The sequence below is a fragment of the Tiliqua scincoides genome, chromosome 3 (genome assembly GCF_035046505.1).
Source record: "Tiliqua scincoides isolate rTilSci1 chromosome 3, rTilSci1.hap2, whole genome shotgun sequence".
Lineage (NCBI taxonomy): Eukaryota > Metazoa > Chordata > Lepidosauria > Squamata > Scincidae > Tiliqua > Tiliqua scincoides.
Window position 1 is genome coordinate 208116306 of NC_089823.1, and position 18733 is coordinate 208135038.

General features: G+C 43.1%; 1 protein-coding gene across 1 annotated transcript in view; it reads right to left on the reverse strand.

Moving 5' to 3' along the window:
- Positions 1 to 6594: 6594 nt before the first annotated feature.
- The window catches only part of COL4A4 (collagen type IV alpha 4 chain), a 72947-nt gene continuing 60808 nt past the window's right edge, over positions 6595 to 18733 (reverse strand). Inside the window, exons 38-46 of the mRNA XM_066621516.1 lie at positions 17550 to 17678; positions 17113 to 17220; positions 16226 to 16381; positions 16024 to 16122; positions 12804 to 12938; positions 12258 to 12374; positions 11924 to 12112; positions 9014 to 9300; positions 6595 to 6858 (exon numbers count right to left, since the gene is read on the reverse strand). Of these exons, the coding sequence (XP_066477613.1) occupies positions 6595 to 6858; positions 9014 to 9300; positions 11924 to 12112; positions 12258 to 12374; positions 12804 to 12938; positions 16024 to 16122; positions 16226 to 16381; positions 17113 to 17220; positions 17550 to 17678 (1484 nt within the window). The remainder of the gene's footprint in view (positions 6859 to 9013; positions 9301 to 11923; positions 12113 to 12257; positions 12375 to 12803; positions 12939 to 16023; positions 16123 to 16225; positions 16382 to 17112; positions 17221 to 17549; positions 17679 to 18733) is intronic.

Sequence of the window (18733 nt, forward strand, 5' to 3'; positions counted from 1 at the left end):
AAGATCGCAGCTGTGGCAGTGGGCAATCTGCTCACCGCAGGGCCCAATTTCAGCAAATCGGCTTAAGGCCAGCCCTGTAAGCTGACACTCTACCCTGTTCAACCCAGATAACAGCTTTCCAACTCAGCTATGCAGTCTCATAGGCAGTGATTTTTGGAAAATCCAAAAGAAATCCAAGTGAGCCTGAGAGAAATCCAAGTGAGCTACAGCCTCTTAGTTGCACTGCATCTTGTATCTGAAAATAAACCACTAGAGAAGTGTTTGACTTGTGCTCCAATTACTACTCAAGTAATGTAATATCCTGCAAATAATTTCAGGGACTTTGGTTCAGGCACATAGTTCTGGCTTTCTGAACTAATGTATCAGCTGTGTATGTATGACAGATTACTAAACACAATGGCAGGTACCAGCATGTACACAGAAAGCTTTCCAACAGCACTGTGAATTTCTGTGGGCTCATCCAGGTTTCTGCAGCTAGTATGTCAGCCGCACAGTTACTTTTGGGTGGACCAACAAACTTGGGGTTTTGCTGTGTGTATCTCAGAATTTGTGGTTGCCACAACTCCCTGAAGCTTGAAAATAGACCTGAGCCCATTCTCAGCCTGGTCCTTTAAGGTTTTTGTTTTGGAATCTGTGATCTGTATACACCCTGCAACATTGAAAAGAATAATTTTTTTAAAAACCAAACCCTGCACATGCCCAATCTTGTCTGATCTTGGAAGCTAAGCAGGGCCAGGCCTGGTTAGTAGTTGGATGGGAGACCGCCTGGGAATACTGGGTGCTGTAGGCTTATACCATAGTCTTTCGAGACTGAAGGTTGCCAACCAAGCAGCTTTGATCTTCCAGGCAGACTGCGATTCCAGTCAGTTTAGAGAAAAGATGCAGACATCACAAGGAAAGCATAAGAAGGAATGTTTCCTGTGGATGGCTCCATTTTCTCGGTAAAATACTGTTTTAAAAATGTGCCATGAAATATTGTTGTTAGTTTAAAGTAGAGGGTAGTATTTCAGTGACAGTCTAAGCACTGACTGTGGAAGTTACCATGGTAACAACAGATTTGTCATGACAGCACGGCAAATTGGCATCTAAAGCCAGAATAAATTGTCAAAGCATGCGTAGCTAGGAATGCACAAATATCCATGCTCGCTTTATTTTGCATGAAAACATAATATATAATGTGTAGAGTGTGTGTTTGTGTGTTTTAATCCTACTTGTTAGGCCTTAAGGCATCTCTGGAGTCTTCCTCTGAATCACTTGGTGGGCTGAATGAGGATTCCCTTCCCTCAACCCCCAAAAACATTGTCATGATTTTTCTTTGGGGGAACTCTGTAGACTTGGTAGGGAGGTGAGCATCCTGCTACATGATTTGTATTGACTAGAGAAGGCTCTGCAACATTCTGCTTAGATCAGTGATGATTAGTATAATGCACTGAGTTGAACAAGAGCATGGGTGGGCAAACTTTCAACTTTAGGGATCCTGGACCTTTAACAATTGTATAGAAGAGGGAATTTCAGCAGGTGCAGCTAGTCATCTCACAGATGACAAGCTGTACTTGCTTAAATTCTCTCTCTCTTATACGATTGTTAAAGGTCCAGGATCCCTAAAGTGGAAACTTTGTCCACCCCTGAGCAAGAGCATAACTTGCAGTGAGATTCAAGAACAGTGTACTTGATCCATCCATCCACTCGTATTGGTTGGCTTTTGTATGTGTATCATACAGTGCGTATTTTGTATCAAGTATTTTCCAAAGTCCTTGGCTTCCAATTCAGAACCTAAAGCAGTGATTACCAAACTGGGCACCGCAGCACCTGAGTATGTTGTCGCAAACTCACAGGGGCACCACAGGATGTCCCTGGTGGCCTCTTCTGGCTCTCTTTGATGCTGCCATCTTGAACCACATGAGATGTGTGTTTTTTTGGTGAAATCTGGCTAGAATTGTGCGATCCAAGATGGCTGCACCTGGGAGAGCTGGGAAAAAGGTTTGCCACAAAATAAGAGTACCATGACCTCTGTTAAGTTTCGGAACCACTGACCTAAAGGAATAAAATACACCCTACAGGAGTCTGTACTTATCCAGTACCCAAAAGTTGCTTGTTCCTACTAAAAGTCAGGCAATTTTGCTCGCTTGCCTCTGTTTTATTTTTTACTATCTACATGGGAATCTCCAATGTTCACAGAAGTGAAGTAAGTATCACAATTTTTTAATGCCTACCTACATCACATTGAAAACCAGCCACAGCCCAATAGAGCAGGTGAAGGAAAGCCAAATGAGTCTGATTGTTCACTCTTATGAAGGATTGTATTCAGTAAATATGCATTTTACTTTTCTTTCCCTTTAAAGTTGAATGCATTCTGTCAGGCATAGGGAAAGCTGTTCGTTGTCAGGTTTGATCCAGATGATACATAGCTTTCTATATCTCCAGGAATAGCAGAACTATGAGTTAATACTTTCTGAAGAGTCACAGCAGTGCTCGTAGAGCACAAAAGCATCTGTTGCTTAGACTCTGATTCTTTAAGAATTTCTGTATCAGTCCAATTCAAAATCCAGTTAAACTGAAGTACTAAACTTTAAATCAATTTAGCCCTATTGACTTTAGCCTGTTAATGTTTCACTGCACGTACTGCGAGTGGCCTCCTTGGGCTGAAGTGCCTCCTGGGACAAAGGGCCAAGGTAAGACAGAGCGAGTTAAGCATCTGTGTGAGATCAGCAGCAGCAGGGCACAGAAGCCAGGGCCCCAAACACTGCCCTTTACTTCCCTTGAGAATAGGGGCAGAAAACCAGTGTAAGCTTTCTTAAGAATCTTCCCCCCCCCCCAAAAAAAAATCTGCAGTCAGACAGCCAGCAGCAGGTTGGAAGCTATCCAGTGTTTTGCACTGACTGTCTGCCTCTGGGGTACAAGTCATGGGTGTGTTCTCAGTGCACGGAGCTTCAGGAAATGGGTCTTCTTCCTTGAAGTCTTGGTTGTTGACCTGGAGAAGCAGAGGCAGGCAGAGAAGGACCATCGTAAGATTTCCAGGGATGTGCAGGCATCATCCCACCCTTAGGGAGGCAGCTCCTCAGCTACCAGGTTAGGAAGTCTCAGGGCTGGAGGACATCATCCGGGAGAAGAGAGAAATAATTCCTGGGGGGGAGGACCCCTTCTTCAGGGAACAAGCTGGTTTCCAGTTGCATTAAGGATACTCCTTAGTGGGTGGGGGGTTGGGTGCTCCTTGTAGTGGGTGATTTGATTGTCAGGAAAATAGAGAATGTGATGGATGTGATGGATGGTCTGAGATGGATGTGAGGACCACATGGTGACTTGCCTGCTTCTTGCAAAGGTTGCAGGCATCACGTCTCATCTAGATAGGCTGGTAGATAGTGCTGGGGAGGAGGTTGCTGTTGTGGTGCCATGTTGGCAACAACGTGGGGAAATGTAGCCAGGAGACCAAATTTAGGCTGCTAGGTTGGAATTTCAAAGCCAGGACCCCAAAGGTTGCATTTTCAGAAGTGCTACCTGTTTCATGTACAGGGCCAGCTAGGCAGGCAGAACTTAGGGGTCTCAATGCATGGTTGAGACTGTGAAGGCAGGTGGAGGGGTTTAGATTTCTTAGGCACTGGGGAATGTTTTGGGACAAGCCGGGTCTGTACAAGAGTGACAGGCTTCACTTGAACCAAAATGGAACCAGACTGCTGGTGCATAATATTAAAAAGGTGGCAGAGCAGCTTTAAAACTGACCCCTGGGAGAAAGCCAACAGGAGCCAAGGGGCATCCAATTCCACTTGCCTCATTTGTAGTGCTGAGAGCATGGCAATTTCTTGCCAGTGCTTGAAGAAGCAAGGTCAGACTGGGGTATCCGGGAACCCCTTCCCTTTCAGCTAGTCTTCTATCCTCTGACCTGTCTGCCTGAAAGGGAGGAGCTTCCCAGATGTACCACACTGACCCGACCTAAAACTACTGAGAAGGGGAATTCACAGGTAAGCTCAAATCCCACTCTCTGTCCTTAGAGTAGATTGCATGGTCCCAAACCTTGCTGACTGGGGACACATCTGCAAGTAGAATTTCAAAGAAGTGCATCACCTAATTGTTTACAAGTAGAAAGTAAGGCTGACGGCTTTATCCTAAATGAGTCAGGGTCCAATCCTATCCAAATTTCCAGTGCCAGTGCAGCCCTGAGGAAAGGGAACAAACATTCCTTTAGCTGGAGGAGGCCTCTAGGACTGCCCCCCTACCACAGGTTGCAACGCATGTCTCATTGGCACGACTGCATCAGTGCTGGAAAGTTGGATAGGATTTGCCCTCAATCATTTAGTGCCGACCATTACATTTCCAACATTCTTTGACATGGGTTGGGACTACCATTCTATCTATTGAAATGAAATCTTTTGTTTTGGTTTAACTGGGTTCATAAGGAAAGCTGATACTGATAATATAAATAAATTGTTATTGAATTCATTTTTACTCCAGTTTTAAATTTAAAGCCTTGGATGCCCTTCGGAACTGCCTTGGCTGCCCTTTGGGGAGAAAGGCGGATTACAAATCCAATAAATAAAGTATAAAACCAGCTGAAAAAGCATGTAAAGGAATAAAACCAGGTTTGTTTTTAAATCAACAAATTAAAAATGAGTGACAGTAATCTTGAAAGATAGCAGAAGATAAAACCTTTTTAAGCAGCAGATTTAAACGTCTCCTCTACCAACCCTCTAAAGTGAGAGAAGGAGTCTGCCTAATCTCTTTAAGGAGGAAATTCCACAACTCAGGTACTGAGAAGAATGACTGTGGTACTTGTCAGCTGAATCTCTAATGGCTGGTCAGGAAGCCAAGCCTGTCACTGATCATAAAGCATGAACAGGTTCAAACAGGTAACTAAGGAAGAAAACATACATGTTTTATTGGCTTCCACTCATTGGAATGCATCAAAAAGACCCGAGGAGTTTGGAGCAGTGACACACTCCACATAGGTACCTATTGCAAGTTAGCTTGTGCTTATGGATAGGATTTTAAGTTTTCCAGACATTTCCAGCAAGCACAAGCACACTGCCACAAGTGCAGCTGCACCAAGGCCATAAAAACTACAGTTCCCAGTCCTACCAGCCCATAGGTGATCTGGCTGCAGCCTAGCATAGCCTAGGGATTTTATTGAGAGCGTCTAAGGCTGCAATCCTGTGCGTACATTCCTCAGAATAAGCTTCATTGGACAGAACTAGACTTACTATTTACTTACTGCTGAGTGAACATGCATAGGACTGCAGTGTGAGCCACTGTTTGAGAATGAGTCATGACAAACCCATGCAGACTTTATAAAAGTTTTATTTGATAACAGAAAAGCATGATATTAATTGCATTCGTTTACTAATTTGTCCCTATATTTTGCTAATATTTAGCAAATATTTAGCTAATTTTGTCCCTATCCAATCATACCTATGCAAGTATACAGACGAGAATGCCTAACTTCAGTGTAGTACTGTCTTGAGGCCACAGTTTTGATGTGCATGCTGCTTCTTGGTCAGTGATCTCCAAAGAGCTGAAATTTGGCTTTGCTGCGCTTTGTGTCATCTGCTCCTCTGGGCAACATCAATCTGCCCATCTGGTTGTTATCTCTTCTTTCTCCAAAGCTTGATCCAGCAATCCTTCGATCCCCTTATCATTCTTCTTTTACTCGTTCCTAGACAAGTGGTTCTTTTATGGCAGTACTTCTCAAACTGTGGTCTGGGAACTGGAGCCCGCCCACAAGCCATCGACTGCTGGACCATGGCATAGCTCCAGATGTTTCTCAGCATCTGAAGCAATGATTTTCAAACTTTTTATCTCACTGCAAACTGAGAGAGCACTAACATGCTTAAGGCACATTGTCAATTTTTCTGACTATTTGAAAAGATACACCATGCTGCTGGTCAGGGGGCTCACATCCCTCACCTACTAATATATGACCCTCTCCCAAACTCCTGCCACATACATGCAGACCATTCATGGCACACCAATGCACAGTGGTTGAAAATGGCTGAGAGATTGAAACCATGAAGCCGCCTGAGGCTTGCCATGGGACTTGGACTTATGAGAGGCTGCAGGAGAGAAGCTTCTGACTTGGGAAGAGAGAAGCAGGAGAGATGAGCTGAGAGTTGGTATACTACCTGTCTATATTTATTGCTGGTCCCTGGCACATTGGAAAAAGAATTTCCTGGTCCACCACAGCAGATACATTGAGAAGCTGTTTAGGCACCACTGATGTTTTATTGTACCTCTGAAATTCTTCTCCGGGTGAAAAAAGGGGCAGTCTGCACTCCTGGGGCTTCCAATTTGCTTGAAGCTGGAAAATTTCAAGTAGTCTGTCTTCAGGCAGAAGTTCAGAACTCCAGCAGTTCATTCGTTTTCTTTTGGCTTACTCATATACACAATCAGCCTTCTACATTCATCTAAGCTCTGTTCAGAAATCAAACTCTAACGTGACTTGTAGCCATTTGATACTAGCTCAAAACTTGTAGTGTACGTGACAACTTTCTTGTTCCACATTTTCAGTGTTCCACATTTTCAGAGAAAATCAAGGGATTAGCACCATTTACAGCTTTAGTGCAACTTACTACACCCCCTTTTTATTATTAGAAATGTCCCCATCTTTTAGCCATGTTTCATGCAGACTTGACACCTACTTATAGTCCGCCGTTGTTCTTGCCCATCTTTTAGAATCAGTGAGAGAGGAGCAGATGCAAACTGCAACTCTGGGTTCACTGTTGTTAACCAGAAGCTGTATTTATTGGCAAAAAACTGACAGGTTCCTCGCTGACCCTGGCACTCAATGAAAGGTGCTGATCGGAAGTTTTCAAGGCAGCTTCCAGTAGACATGAGAGACTGTCCACCTCCCTGATCACCAGATCCAGTGTGCTAGAAGAAACGTCGAAAAAAGGCACAAGATATTATTATTATTATTATTATTATTATTATTATTATTATTATTAACAGTATTCATATACCGCTTTTCAACTAAAAGTTCACAAAGCGGTTTACAGAGAAAAATCAAATAACTAAATGGCTCCCTGTCCCAAAAGGGCTCACAATCTAAAAAGATGCAAAGCAATACCAGCAGACAGCCACTAGAACAGACAGTGCTGGGGTGAGGTGGGCCAGTTACTCTCCCCCTGCTAAAAAAAGGAGCACCCACTTGAAAAAGTGCCTCTTACCCAATTAGCAGGGGTTAACGCACTTGCCACCCTTTGATATTTACTCAGAAGTAAGTCTCATTGAGTTCAGTGGGACATTGCCAAGTAAGTGTACACAGGATTTCAGTTTAGGCCCAACGTTGCATATATGCATCAGGGACCAAATGTGTACACCTGTTGGCTGGGCAAAAATGGGTTAAGCTACACTCTGAGCTACCATTAGTAGAATCTTAGTAGTAGAAGCTAGTAGAAGTAGTAGAACTACCATTAGTAGAATCTTAGTGAAGTCAATGTGATTTTCCTACAATTATATCTTTCAGACTGTAATGCTGACCAATGTTGTGGGCACTTTGTTGCCCACTCCATGTTACTACAATTGTGCTCTCTTTTCCCTCTGATCAAACATTTGCCCTGTTTGATTAGAGTCTATTAGTACTAAACAACACCCTTCCCTATGTTCCATTGCGCCAAGACTGATTGAAAGAGCCATGTTACAATATCACCCCCTATGTCAAATTAGGGTAAGTAAAGCACACACAGAGGCTCTTCTCAAAAATCTTCCCTGAGCAGGAAGATGTAAATGGCATCTAGTTTTGCTGTCATTATCCCAAATGACAGGACTGAGGAGGAGTGAGGATAGTCTTTTGCAATTCTGTAGGACAACTTGGTCTAAAGTTCAGGTGTTCCTTAGGTTGCTGATTGGTGTCCTGCTTTCTGTGAGCAGAAAAGCCACTTTTCAAGAAAGGAGGAAGGTACTGCCCTTGTCTGGTAGGAATGTGTGTGTATGTTCACTAATCCTACCCTCAAACAAAAACGCTGAAGGGAAGGCTCCTCAGCTCTTGGGTGGAGGAACTTTGCACAGGAATGGTTTTAAACCAAACTGCTGAGTTTGTTTCCAACATGGGCCCATTTCTTTCCATTATGCTTGTGCCTCAGAGGCCAGCCCTCAGTGCTCCTAGTTGGGTCTTTCCACAATTCAATCTCGAACCCTGTAAAGGTAAGGGGAAGCCACTTGCTCAGGAAAGGAGGGAGGCTGGAGATGTCCTCTGTTTTATTCCCACCTGACCTGCTAGGTCTCCATTTTGTCTCATGCCATTTTCCACTCCCAGTCTTATTTAGGGGGGAAAAAAAGCTTTTTTTCAGGAGGGGAGAGACAGAGAGTTGCTGCCCTTCTTCAGTGAGCATGAGGTACTCAGGAGGATAAAGAGGGAGCAGTCACACACTGTTAGTCGCAGTGCTGAGGATTAAAAGGTGGGAAAATGGAAAGGTACCAATGAAACCCTTTTGGAGAATCACTGGCCACACCTTAACTGCTCTCCTGACATTGATGGGCTTTAGTTGCTGCTGTATACCCATTTTGTGCTACAAAAGTGACACAGAAGCCAGATGCTTTCAGTGCCTTCTCCTTTCCTGGTCAGATAGGAGAGGGACAGGGACCCTTTCCACAGCTTGGAATGGAGGGTGCTTGTTCCCCAACATGGTGGCAGTGGTGGAATCAGGAGACAAAAGAAAGCCACTTTTCTCATTTGGCCTGTGCTACAGTAATATATCTACTAAGGCTACAGAAAGACAGGGGAGAGTGTAAATAGTGGCTGATCTCTGCCACACAGGGGAGAAAACCTGTTATCCAGTAGCAGGCTGGGTCAGTCCTGGAAGCTGAGTACCCCTCCCTTTCCTATCCTAGCATCTTGACGCTGCTTGTAGCCTGCAGAAGGTGCTATCCCAGATGTAGCACTGACTTCCCCTGGCACCTTGGAAGACGTTTAGAAACGTTTAGAATCGTTTATCAAGTGATAACTGCAGCTATCATGGGACCCACGACCTGTTAACCCATAGCAAGTCCCTGTGGTGAAACGGACCCCAACAGTCTTCAATCTTACCATTAAAAATGAGTAACCTATCCATAGGCTTCTCCAGTTCAATGGACAGGGAGGAATGGATTGATCTTGACTATGAACTGCAACAGCTTGTGCAGGCGTTTCACACACAGCACATCTGCTAATGTAGGGTGGTATTTCATCATCAGAGACAGGCATCATGGGTAGAGGAGCAGCACTTGACAGCCAGTACGATTTATCATTTCGACTTGCATAGTAGCAAACGTCATTCACGTTGCAGTAGGCGAAGGGCATGGTGCTGAACACAGGAAGACAAGAGCCAGCCAGTCCTAGAACAAAGGGGAAAAATTTTTTGAGGTTTCATCATTATCCATGCAAATTAAAAAAAAAAATTGTAACAGAATACTTGAATAGTTCCATTCAAATTCTACAGAGTCCAATAAATAGCCAATACACAATTTGTATCAAAATCGTACAGAGTATGATCTTCAGTGTACGGTGTATGAATTGTATGATTTATGGTGTAACGTTCTAGTTCCACAGCTATGTCTGTGTGATCTGGGGCCATGAGTTCAGTAAGAAGAGTTGAGGTCTTGCACAATTCACAAGTGGGTTTACCGAAAACAAAAGGAGCTGTTCCTACTCACATACCCTTCAGGAGGAGGAGAAGGAGCAGTTTCTGTGACTTCCACTCCTGATCATGGTTCCTGGCTTCACACAGAGGCTTAGCAGCCAGATACCTGGCAATTCTGAGACCCTCGTATCCAGTGAGCGAGCTACATTGCACCAGCACCCCACGGCCAGCATTTTCTACAGGTAGCCTATCTCCAGTCAGCCTCTACCTAGCGGGCATTAAACCTGTCATCAGACCCACCTCCAGGCAAGGCAGCCTCCTCCCTCCCCTTCTGGGACTATCAGCAGCTGTGGCAGGTGGTTCAGATTATTCTGTTCATGATGAATCCTGTTCAACCTTGCCAGGAAGTCTGCAGACAGTGCAACGGTTTTCATTGTGCAGTGTGCAGGGATGGATAGCTCAAAGGTTGTTTATTGAACTTCTGAAGTTTTCAGGTTGTGCAATGCTCTCACCTCTCGGAGATTCTAAGTGCAAATTAAAATGTAAATCCCCACCTTCAAAAACCATAAAAGCTACCCTTAGAAGTCTGAGGATTTGCTAACACTTATGGATCCTCAACATTCATCTGGCAGCATCCTGGAGTTGAACGACTGATTTCCTTCAGAAGGAAACATCGGAGCTGTTATGGTGATAATTCCTGAAATCCTCTGTAATCTGCACAAGCTCTAAAACATTACTGTGCTTTAAAGCTACTGGTGTTTTATTTCAGGAACACCATGATCTGAACACACTTGCCATTTCCTTGTTATAACACTAGCAGACAAAAAGTCATGTGTAGTTGCTAAAAAAAAAAAACCTGTTACAAATAAACCAAAAAAAAAATGCAAACCCTTCCCCTACAAATGGCAAGAATGACCTTTAGCATGTGTCTACAACCAGAGGCATCTAGTTAGCCACTGAAAGGATGCTGGACTATATGGATTTTTGACCTGCAGCAGGACCCTCCTTATGCAGGTGGCTACCTACAGAAGCAGCCTGATAATGAAGATTCCAGTAAGGAGGCAGAGAGAAGACCCACTGCAGGTGAAACACAGATGGAGCTGCTCAAAGTGGAAAAATCCCCCAGTTCCTCCAACCCTGTAACTTGGTGGAACAACAGCACCGGCTCAGTCTGATGTGCTGTGCCTGCAAGGGCTTCAGCTGGTCACACTTGAAATCTAGGCCATGCCAATGCCAGTCACCAAATACTGTATGTTTTACAGTTCCTACCTACATGAAAATGAATGGAGGGCCATTTCAAACCCTCTACACAGTGGGTCTCAAACTGGTGGGTCACGACCCACCAGTTCATGTAAAGTTTCCCTTGTCCCTTTAAGGGGTGGGGGAAGAGAGCAACGAAACAATCCCCAAGATCTTGTCACGCTTTCACTTACTGTGGTCTTAGGCAACCAGTAGGAGATGTGGGGAGCCCCACAGGTCTCGCTGAGGCTTGGAATGTTGAGAAACAGCATGCGCAAACTATTTCTGGTTTCACATCACAGCCAGGAGGTGGATTGCGAGCTGTTTCTCAACATTCCAAGCCTCAGGGAACCCTGAGGAGGGCTGCGTGGGGCTCCCCACAGCTTCTGCTGCTTGCCCAAGCCCACAGTAAGGAAAGCACTCCCCCTCGCCCCCTCTTTGCGACACAGTCTTGGGGAATGTGTCACTGCCCTTGCCCCTCCCCCACAAAGACTTACTTAGGAGGGCAGGAGGTCTGGTCTAGAGGGTAGAGCCTCTATTTGCCTGAAGATAACATCCGCAGGTCGCCAGTTTGAGGCCACCGGCACCTTGAATGGAGAGACCTTGAAGCAGCTGACAAGCCCAGCTGAGTTATTCCACCTGCTCTTCGGTGTGAGCGAAGAAGCGTCTAGGCTGCCCTCCATGTGAGAGATGAAGGAGCTCCTTGTCACCTTGCGTGGGAGGAAACTGGAGGCCAGAATGTGATACCAGATCAGAAAGATCCATCTGAAATGTTGTGGTTCTTGAAAGATAGAACCTTTCAATTGTAAAAATCCCTATGGGGATTTAGAACAGCCTGCCCTTTTAAACCGCCTTGAATAAAGTCTGAGGAGAAATCTGATGACCAAGAAAGGCGGTATATAAATACCTGTATCATTATTATTAGGAAGTAAATCTCCCTAAAAGTTTGAGAACCACTGTTCTACAGCAAGATACTGTCCTCTTGTACCATCTCAAATTTTCACTAGTGGAGTTTATTTCAGTCTTGTCCCATGACAAGATTGCATTCAAGTGCACTGTACCAGATTCGAGTACCCAATAACAATAAAGCACAAAAACACACACTGTTTTCTGTCATGATAAAAATAGCAGGTGCTCACCAAGATCTTGATTATGGGCTCTCTCTTGCCCTTCAAGATACAACAGGCTATAACCAGTCCATAAAGTTGGCATTCCCTCTGGACAAAGTGGTTCCCTGTCTGATTGACTATGAACAACAAGCAGGAATCCACTAGCAGCTCTCGTTTCTGGACCTGGTGGTCCCGGCATCCCAGGTTGGCCTGGAGGACCTTATAGAGTGGAGAAACAAGATGGGATAAAGCTGTTTAGGGTTTAAGGCTTAAGCAGACACTTTGAATTGTCCTCCGAAATGGATCCAGAGTCAGTGGAGTGTCTTTCAAACTGGCAAATTATTGCTTGTGGCAGAATATTTACCTTGTGGGCCTGTGTATCCTTTTTCTCCAATTTCACCTTGGTCACCCGGTGGTCCTGGTGGCCCAGGCAAACCATCCTGACCTTGCAGACCTAATAACCCTTCTTCACCCTTTTCTCCTGAAATACAAACATTTACCTGTAGATTTAACAATAGTTTGACACAACATCATCAAGCTAATATTAAACAGGTGAAAATTCACAATAGCTTCAGCTAGAAACTACTCAAAATAAGTTATCAACTTGAAAATTTATAATTATGAGAGAGAGAGAGACAAAGATTTCACTAAAGTACTACAAATCGAGTAGTCTCTTTAGCCAAAATACTTGAATCCTATTAAAAGAAATATTGATATGTATAATAAGAAATACAAAAAAGTTGAAGAAAGGCATTTTCAGATGTGTGATAAAAACAGGACAACATGGAGTTGTACAGTTTTCCTTGGGGTTGGAAGGACTTTAAAGATGCTTGGGATGATACATAAACAAAGCTGTTGATGGTCCTGCCTCTTCCTCACCATACATGATGCAGAGTCACAAAATTGTTACCTGGGAGTCCAGGGAAGCCAGCTGGCCCCATTAATCCCATTGGACCTGGCGATCCTCTTGGGCCTAATACTCCAGGAGGTCCAGGAATCTTGGGACATAAGGAGGAATCAAGTGTTCCAGGTTCACCTGGGTCACCTGAAATATTTAACAGTGTTAAAAGAAAAAAAGGAATATATATATATGAATGAGTAGGAAGAACTGAGCACAGAAGGAACAATGTAAGTAGACAGAAAATTCAGAGAGATCCTAACCATTACCTACTCCAGTGTTCGACGATCTAGTATTTAGATTAATCTAATCCGCAAGCACATATGATATGAGTAAAGGAAATAAATGCTATATTCTTGCTGCAGCCAGAACATATCAGATGTATGAAAATTACTACAGGATTATTGTGAGAAAAAGGCTTGTTTGCTTGCTTTTTTAATTAAAAGTGAGCAGTGTGCTCCAACGTCAGATAATGGGGCACATGCTTTTCCAAGAGAGAGACAGAAAATATAAAGTTTAGTAAGGGCTCCAATGTTGGCATAGATTTGCTGCAGAGGAGAGGGAGTAACCAAGGAACCTGAAATACATGAATTGATTTCTGTGCATGACTGAATGTGATGCTGGTTCCTAAAAGTATGGTACTGCTAGCCAGAGATTCAAAATATTTTCCAGCACAGGTAAAGAGACCCGTATAATTAGCATAATGACAATGGGAATTTTCAGGTCAAGAAATGAAGTGCCACTAACTTCTCAGGTATAGTGAATGCAGCATGCCTGTAAGGGAATTTTATCAGCAGTTTTAACTACAATGAACAGAAACAGGTTTCTTTCTTGCATAAAGGAAAGGAACTAGGCATGCAAAGAAATATTCTCTAGAAGGCACACATCCTTTTCTAGCTTACCTCTTCGACCTGAAGAATTTGAATGCCGGGAACCAGATCATGAGAGCCATTTCACATGCAGGATAGAAACAAGCATCATGCATACAGATTAGAACAAGAATGCACTGGGAATGATAATAGTTTGCATGTGGTATTATCATTCATCCCATAACAGGACTGCGATTAAACATGTGGGCACCCATCTACTGTAAGTCGGTTACTTGGAACACTTCTTGCTTCAGATTATTCTTTTCCTGTGCAATTTCACATAGGGTGAAATCACACGGACCTTCGTTTTCACTGCCCTCTTAACTTTGCATTCTTCCTGGACAAAGAGCTTAGATTATGAAACTGCTTGACTAAAAACTATGACCCAACTTAGCCTGCCATACTGTTAAGTATGCCTTTCGTAGAGATTAGTTTATCAGTGCATGTAAAATAAGCAAACATTAGTAACTGAAGAGACCATTCAGGGCAAGTTCAACAACTTATTCATCAGAATGCTTTTCAGATTTTTCATTATTATACACAACATCTGTTTTTAATCTCTTCATGAAATATTTAATCTGATAGATAAAAGAACTCTAAATCTATGATGAGTGGTATACATTCATCATTTAGATTAATGTAATAAATCTGACCCAGGGCCTCCTATTTTAAAATGCTGAAGGCAATGATTAATTGTATCACTTAATATAATAGCAGGTATCTAGAGAAGGGAATGTGGAAATAATAAATATAGCATGTCTTCTATACTTTGAGGCATGTAATTTCTCTTCACATTTGATGTATCTAGAAATAAGGGTTATTTAGAGTTAATATCAATGCTACATGTATCTTTTGATATAATTTCCAATAACATGGTGTTGTCATTCATTTGCATTGCTTTCTACGAGTGGAAAGTGTGTTGATTTTAATCCTTGTCACCTTAGGAATCCACGTCTTGGGTTCCATGATTGCAATACATACTAGGGAGCTTTCTTGGAGTTCCAATCACTTAGACATGGTCTAATACACTCACCTTGGGGTGAGTCAAGAATTCAACTGATGTTTGAGTTTGTTCAGCTGCATTACTAAACATTGCCTCCCCGTCCCATCTCAGGAACCCATCTCAGCTCCCCTGTGATTTATCCATGAAATCACTGTGTGGCACATGTATTGTTAAGACTGGGTTGTGCACTGCAATGCAATGCTGGGCTGTATTAACAGAGGCATGGAGTCCAGTTCTTAGGAACAGTAGTTTTATTGTATTTTGCATTTGTCGGATCTCCTCTGTCCAGTTTTGGATACCACATTTTAAGAAGGACTTAGATAGGCTTGCCCATGTAAAGCATTCACACTTCAGTTGGTATAAAATATGCGGCTAGGTTAACTTCGTCTGCTGAGTGGGATACATCACCCCAATTCTTTGTGAATTGTATAGGTTACAAATTTGTTTCTAGGCTCAACTTGAGGTGATGATTATGATCTTTAAAGCCCTAAATCATTTGGAACTTGGATATCTTAAGGACTGTATCCTCTCATATGTGCTTTTCCATATGCATTGATCATTAACTCAGGTCTTGAACTGGGTGCCCTTGTCCTCCATGGTATAATGGCATCCAGTAGGGGTAATGCTTTTGGAGGGATGAAATGCCCTCCCAATGAGGTTCAGTTGGTGCCTATCCTACACTCCTTCAGGAGACTGGTTAAAACCTAGCTTTTTTGTACTGGTTTTGGTGGGTGCTGAGGGTTATAATGGTAGTGGGATTAGAAAGATGGTCTTTAGACTGAAATTTTTGTTGCAGTATAGGCTTCATACTCCTGGTTGCCTGGTTACAAGGAAGGCAAGATAAAATACAAAATAAAATTTAATATAAATGAAGGCAGTTTTGTGGACTACAGACAGAGTTTATGGTTTCACCATATTAATTGCCCAATCCAATTTGTAGGACAGATTTGCCCCACGTACCCCACCTCGAAGGCTCACTTTATGTGCCAGGTCCTGCAATGCAGGCCTATCTGAGCCCCCATCACTAGATTGGTAAACGGGATATAAGGGTGGAAATTTAGATTATTAAGGCTGTAAGTAATTAGAATATTCAACTTCGCTCATGTTACACTATGAGAGGTATTCTATGCACTTTAAAAAAAAATGTATCTTTAGTATTGGTCTGTTCTTTTTCCTTTTACTTCTTTTACTGTGTCTTTTCTGTCCTTTTATTATTATAAATAAATGAAATAAATGAAATATGGCATGAAAGCATATAAGTGCAAAGCATATTATTATATAGTTTTTTTTGCAAAAACTGAAAGTGTGAATTCAGAACAGCCACTACATAAAGAGAGATATCAAAATTAAGAAAAATTACCTTTGGGTCCCAAAGGACCAGCTGGTCCTCGAAAACCTTGATCCCCAGGCTCCCCAGGAGCACCAGGAGGCCCTTGTGGGCCAGGATACCCCACTGGACCTTAACAAAAAAGAATTTGGTTCAACATTGCTCACCTATAAAAATTAAGAAAATACTGTGCCTTAGGGCTACTTTGTTCTAAACCAGTAATCTCAAGCCATACCTTTGGAACCTTCTCTTCCTTGATTCCCTGGAATTCCTTTAATTCCTTGTCTTCCAGGTGGACCTGCAATTCCAGGGGGACCAGGAGCCCCACATTCACCTGGATCTCCTTTAACAAACATAGTCTTTCCTGGAGGGCCAGGTTTGCCAGGAAGACCTGAAACAAAAAATTAGATAGTATTAATAACAACAATTTTTTCCACAATGTCTTATCACTGTACCTCTTTTATCTAGGCCAGGGGTGCCCAAACCCCGGCCCTGGGGCCACTTGCGGCCCTCAAGGCCTTTCAATGTGGCCCTCAGGGAGCCCCCAGTCTCCAATGAGCCTCTGGCCCTCCGGAGATTTGTTGGAGCCCACACTGGCCCGACGCAACTGCTCTCAGCGTGAAAGCAACTGTTTGACGTCTTGCATGAGCTGTGGGATGAGGGCTCCCTCCACTGCTTGCTGTTTTACACCTGTGATGCAGCAGTGGCAGTGAGGGAAAGGCCAGCCTTGCTTTGTACAAGGCCTTTTATACGCCTTGATCTATTGCAAGACCTTCATTCATATAAATTCATCTTTAACATATTCATTTATGTAAATTCATTCAAATTTTAAATGTAAATTAATTCTTTTTCCCCCCGGCCCCCAATGCAGTGTCAGAGAGATGATGTGGCCCTCCTGCCAAAAACTTTGGACACCCCTGATCTAGGCAAAGAGACACTATTTACAGTGATGGTCTCTCTTATTTAGCAGGGATAGAGTAACTGTTCCTCTTCATCCTAGCATAACACCTCTTCCAATGGCTGTTGCTCGTGACTTTGTAGATTGTGAGCTGCTTTAAGGTAGGAAACCATCTCCTTATTCCTTTTCTAGACTAAATGAGAAAAATGTAGGAAAATCAGTACCTCTGATGCCATCTTGCCCAGCAGGGCCTTGGTCCCCTGGAGGCCCAGGAAGTGCAATTTCAGAAGGCTGACCAATACGACCTGCTGGCCCCGAAGCACCAGGCCTTCCTGTAAGGAGGAGGAAATGTATTGTGCCATGTTTCCTTTTTGAGTGGAGAGATGTAAAAATAGTTAATATTTAACAGTATGAAGATTCAGGTATTGTTAGCACAATGTCCCTGTTATTGACTTATTCAGACTCCAGCTGGTGTTTGTGGTATAGGACCATTCCTTTTTCTCAGCACTATATTTAAATATTTGTGAGCGTTCCAGGAATCAATTGGCTCTCATTTATGTCACTAATGGAACTTACCATTTCAACCCCCAATTCTCGTTCATTAAACTAGGCAGTAGAGAATTCTAAAGTCTTTTTAAACTGGAAACAAATTGCTTCTTACCAGGAGGCCCTAATGGGCCTGTGTTACCAGGAGGGCCTGGAGGGGAAAGTCCTGGAGGTCCACGTGCTCCTCTGTCACCTCTTGGTCCTGGTTCTCCTATGCATCCAGGAGGCCCCATTTCACTTAAACCTTTATATGGCAATAATTGCATAGCATGAAACTTCATAGGAATAAGAGACACAAACAGGCATAATAGAAATCTGAACCAAAGCATTCGCTCTTTCTTTCCAAACAAGGCTATCCAAACCTTACCAACTCTTTCTGAAAATTCATATGAAGAGTTTAATTGTGCAGGCATAAACAACTTCACAGAGGTGCTCCAGATAAACGGGATGGGGTGGGGATGAACCATTAACAGCTCCAGGGATGTACAGCCTTAAGTGCTTTGGAGGAATGGCAGGATAAAAATCTAGTGAAACGTTTTAAACCTTAGGATTGCAAATGGCTCCCCCAAGGAAGAGAAGTGGTAAAGCCACCATACAGGTTTTTATCATGGATGAATTGGCCCCTAGACAATGTCCACAGTACTGTCAATGGGGGCACAGTTTGTTCAATTCCCCTTTCCAGGCAGCAGCCCCCAAAGAGCCTTGATGGTCGGAACCCTATGAAGCAAGAGAGAGTGCTGCTGGAAGGGAATACTGGCAATCCCCCATGCATGTGCAGAAGTGCTTTCAGGTTTCATACACAGACCTCTCTGGATCAACACTTTGTCATCTAGTTGCATCAGGCACATGCTTGTATCTTTATAATGCAGCAAATAACTTGCTTCATAGTAATTTTTCTGCTTTATGATTATTGTTATGTTACTTTTCATTTTCTGGTGTTGTGGCTAGTTCTTATTGCACTAACTCAGTAGTTCTCAGACTGACCAAGTGGGTCACAACTCAATTTTGGGTGGTTTGCAAAACTGACAGGGTGGATTAGGCCATATGCATCAATGGTTAAATAACCTGCTACTTTGAGGGGAGGACCACTGCTGCCCAATAGCCACTGAGGCTTGACTGGCTGCTAAAGAAATTTTTTTTAAGGTGGATCCCAATGCAAAAAAGTTTGAGAACTACTGAATTAACTCATTCTAATGACAGCTGAAGCCATTCAAATTTTTGTCTCATTCTAATGACAGCTGAAGCCATTCAAATAAAACTTCAAATTTTTTAAGTGAGATGTTCTTAAATTTAATATTG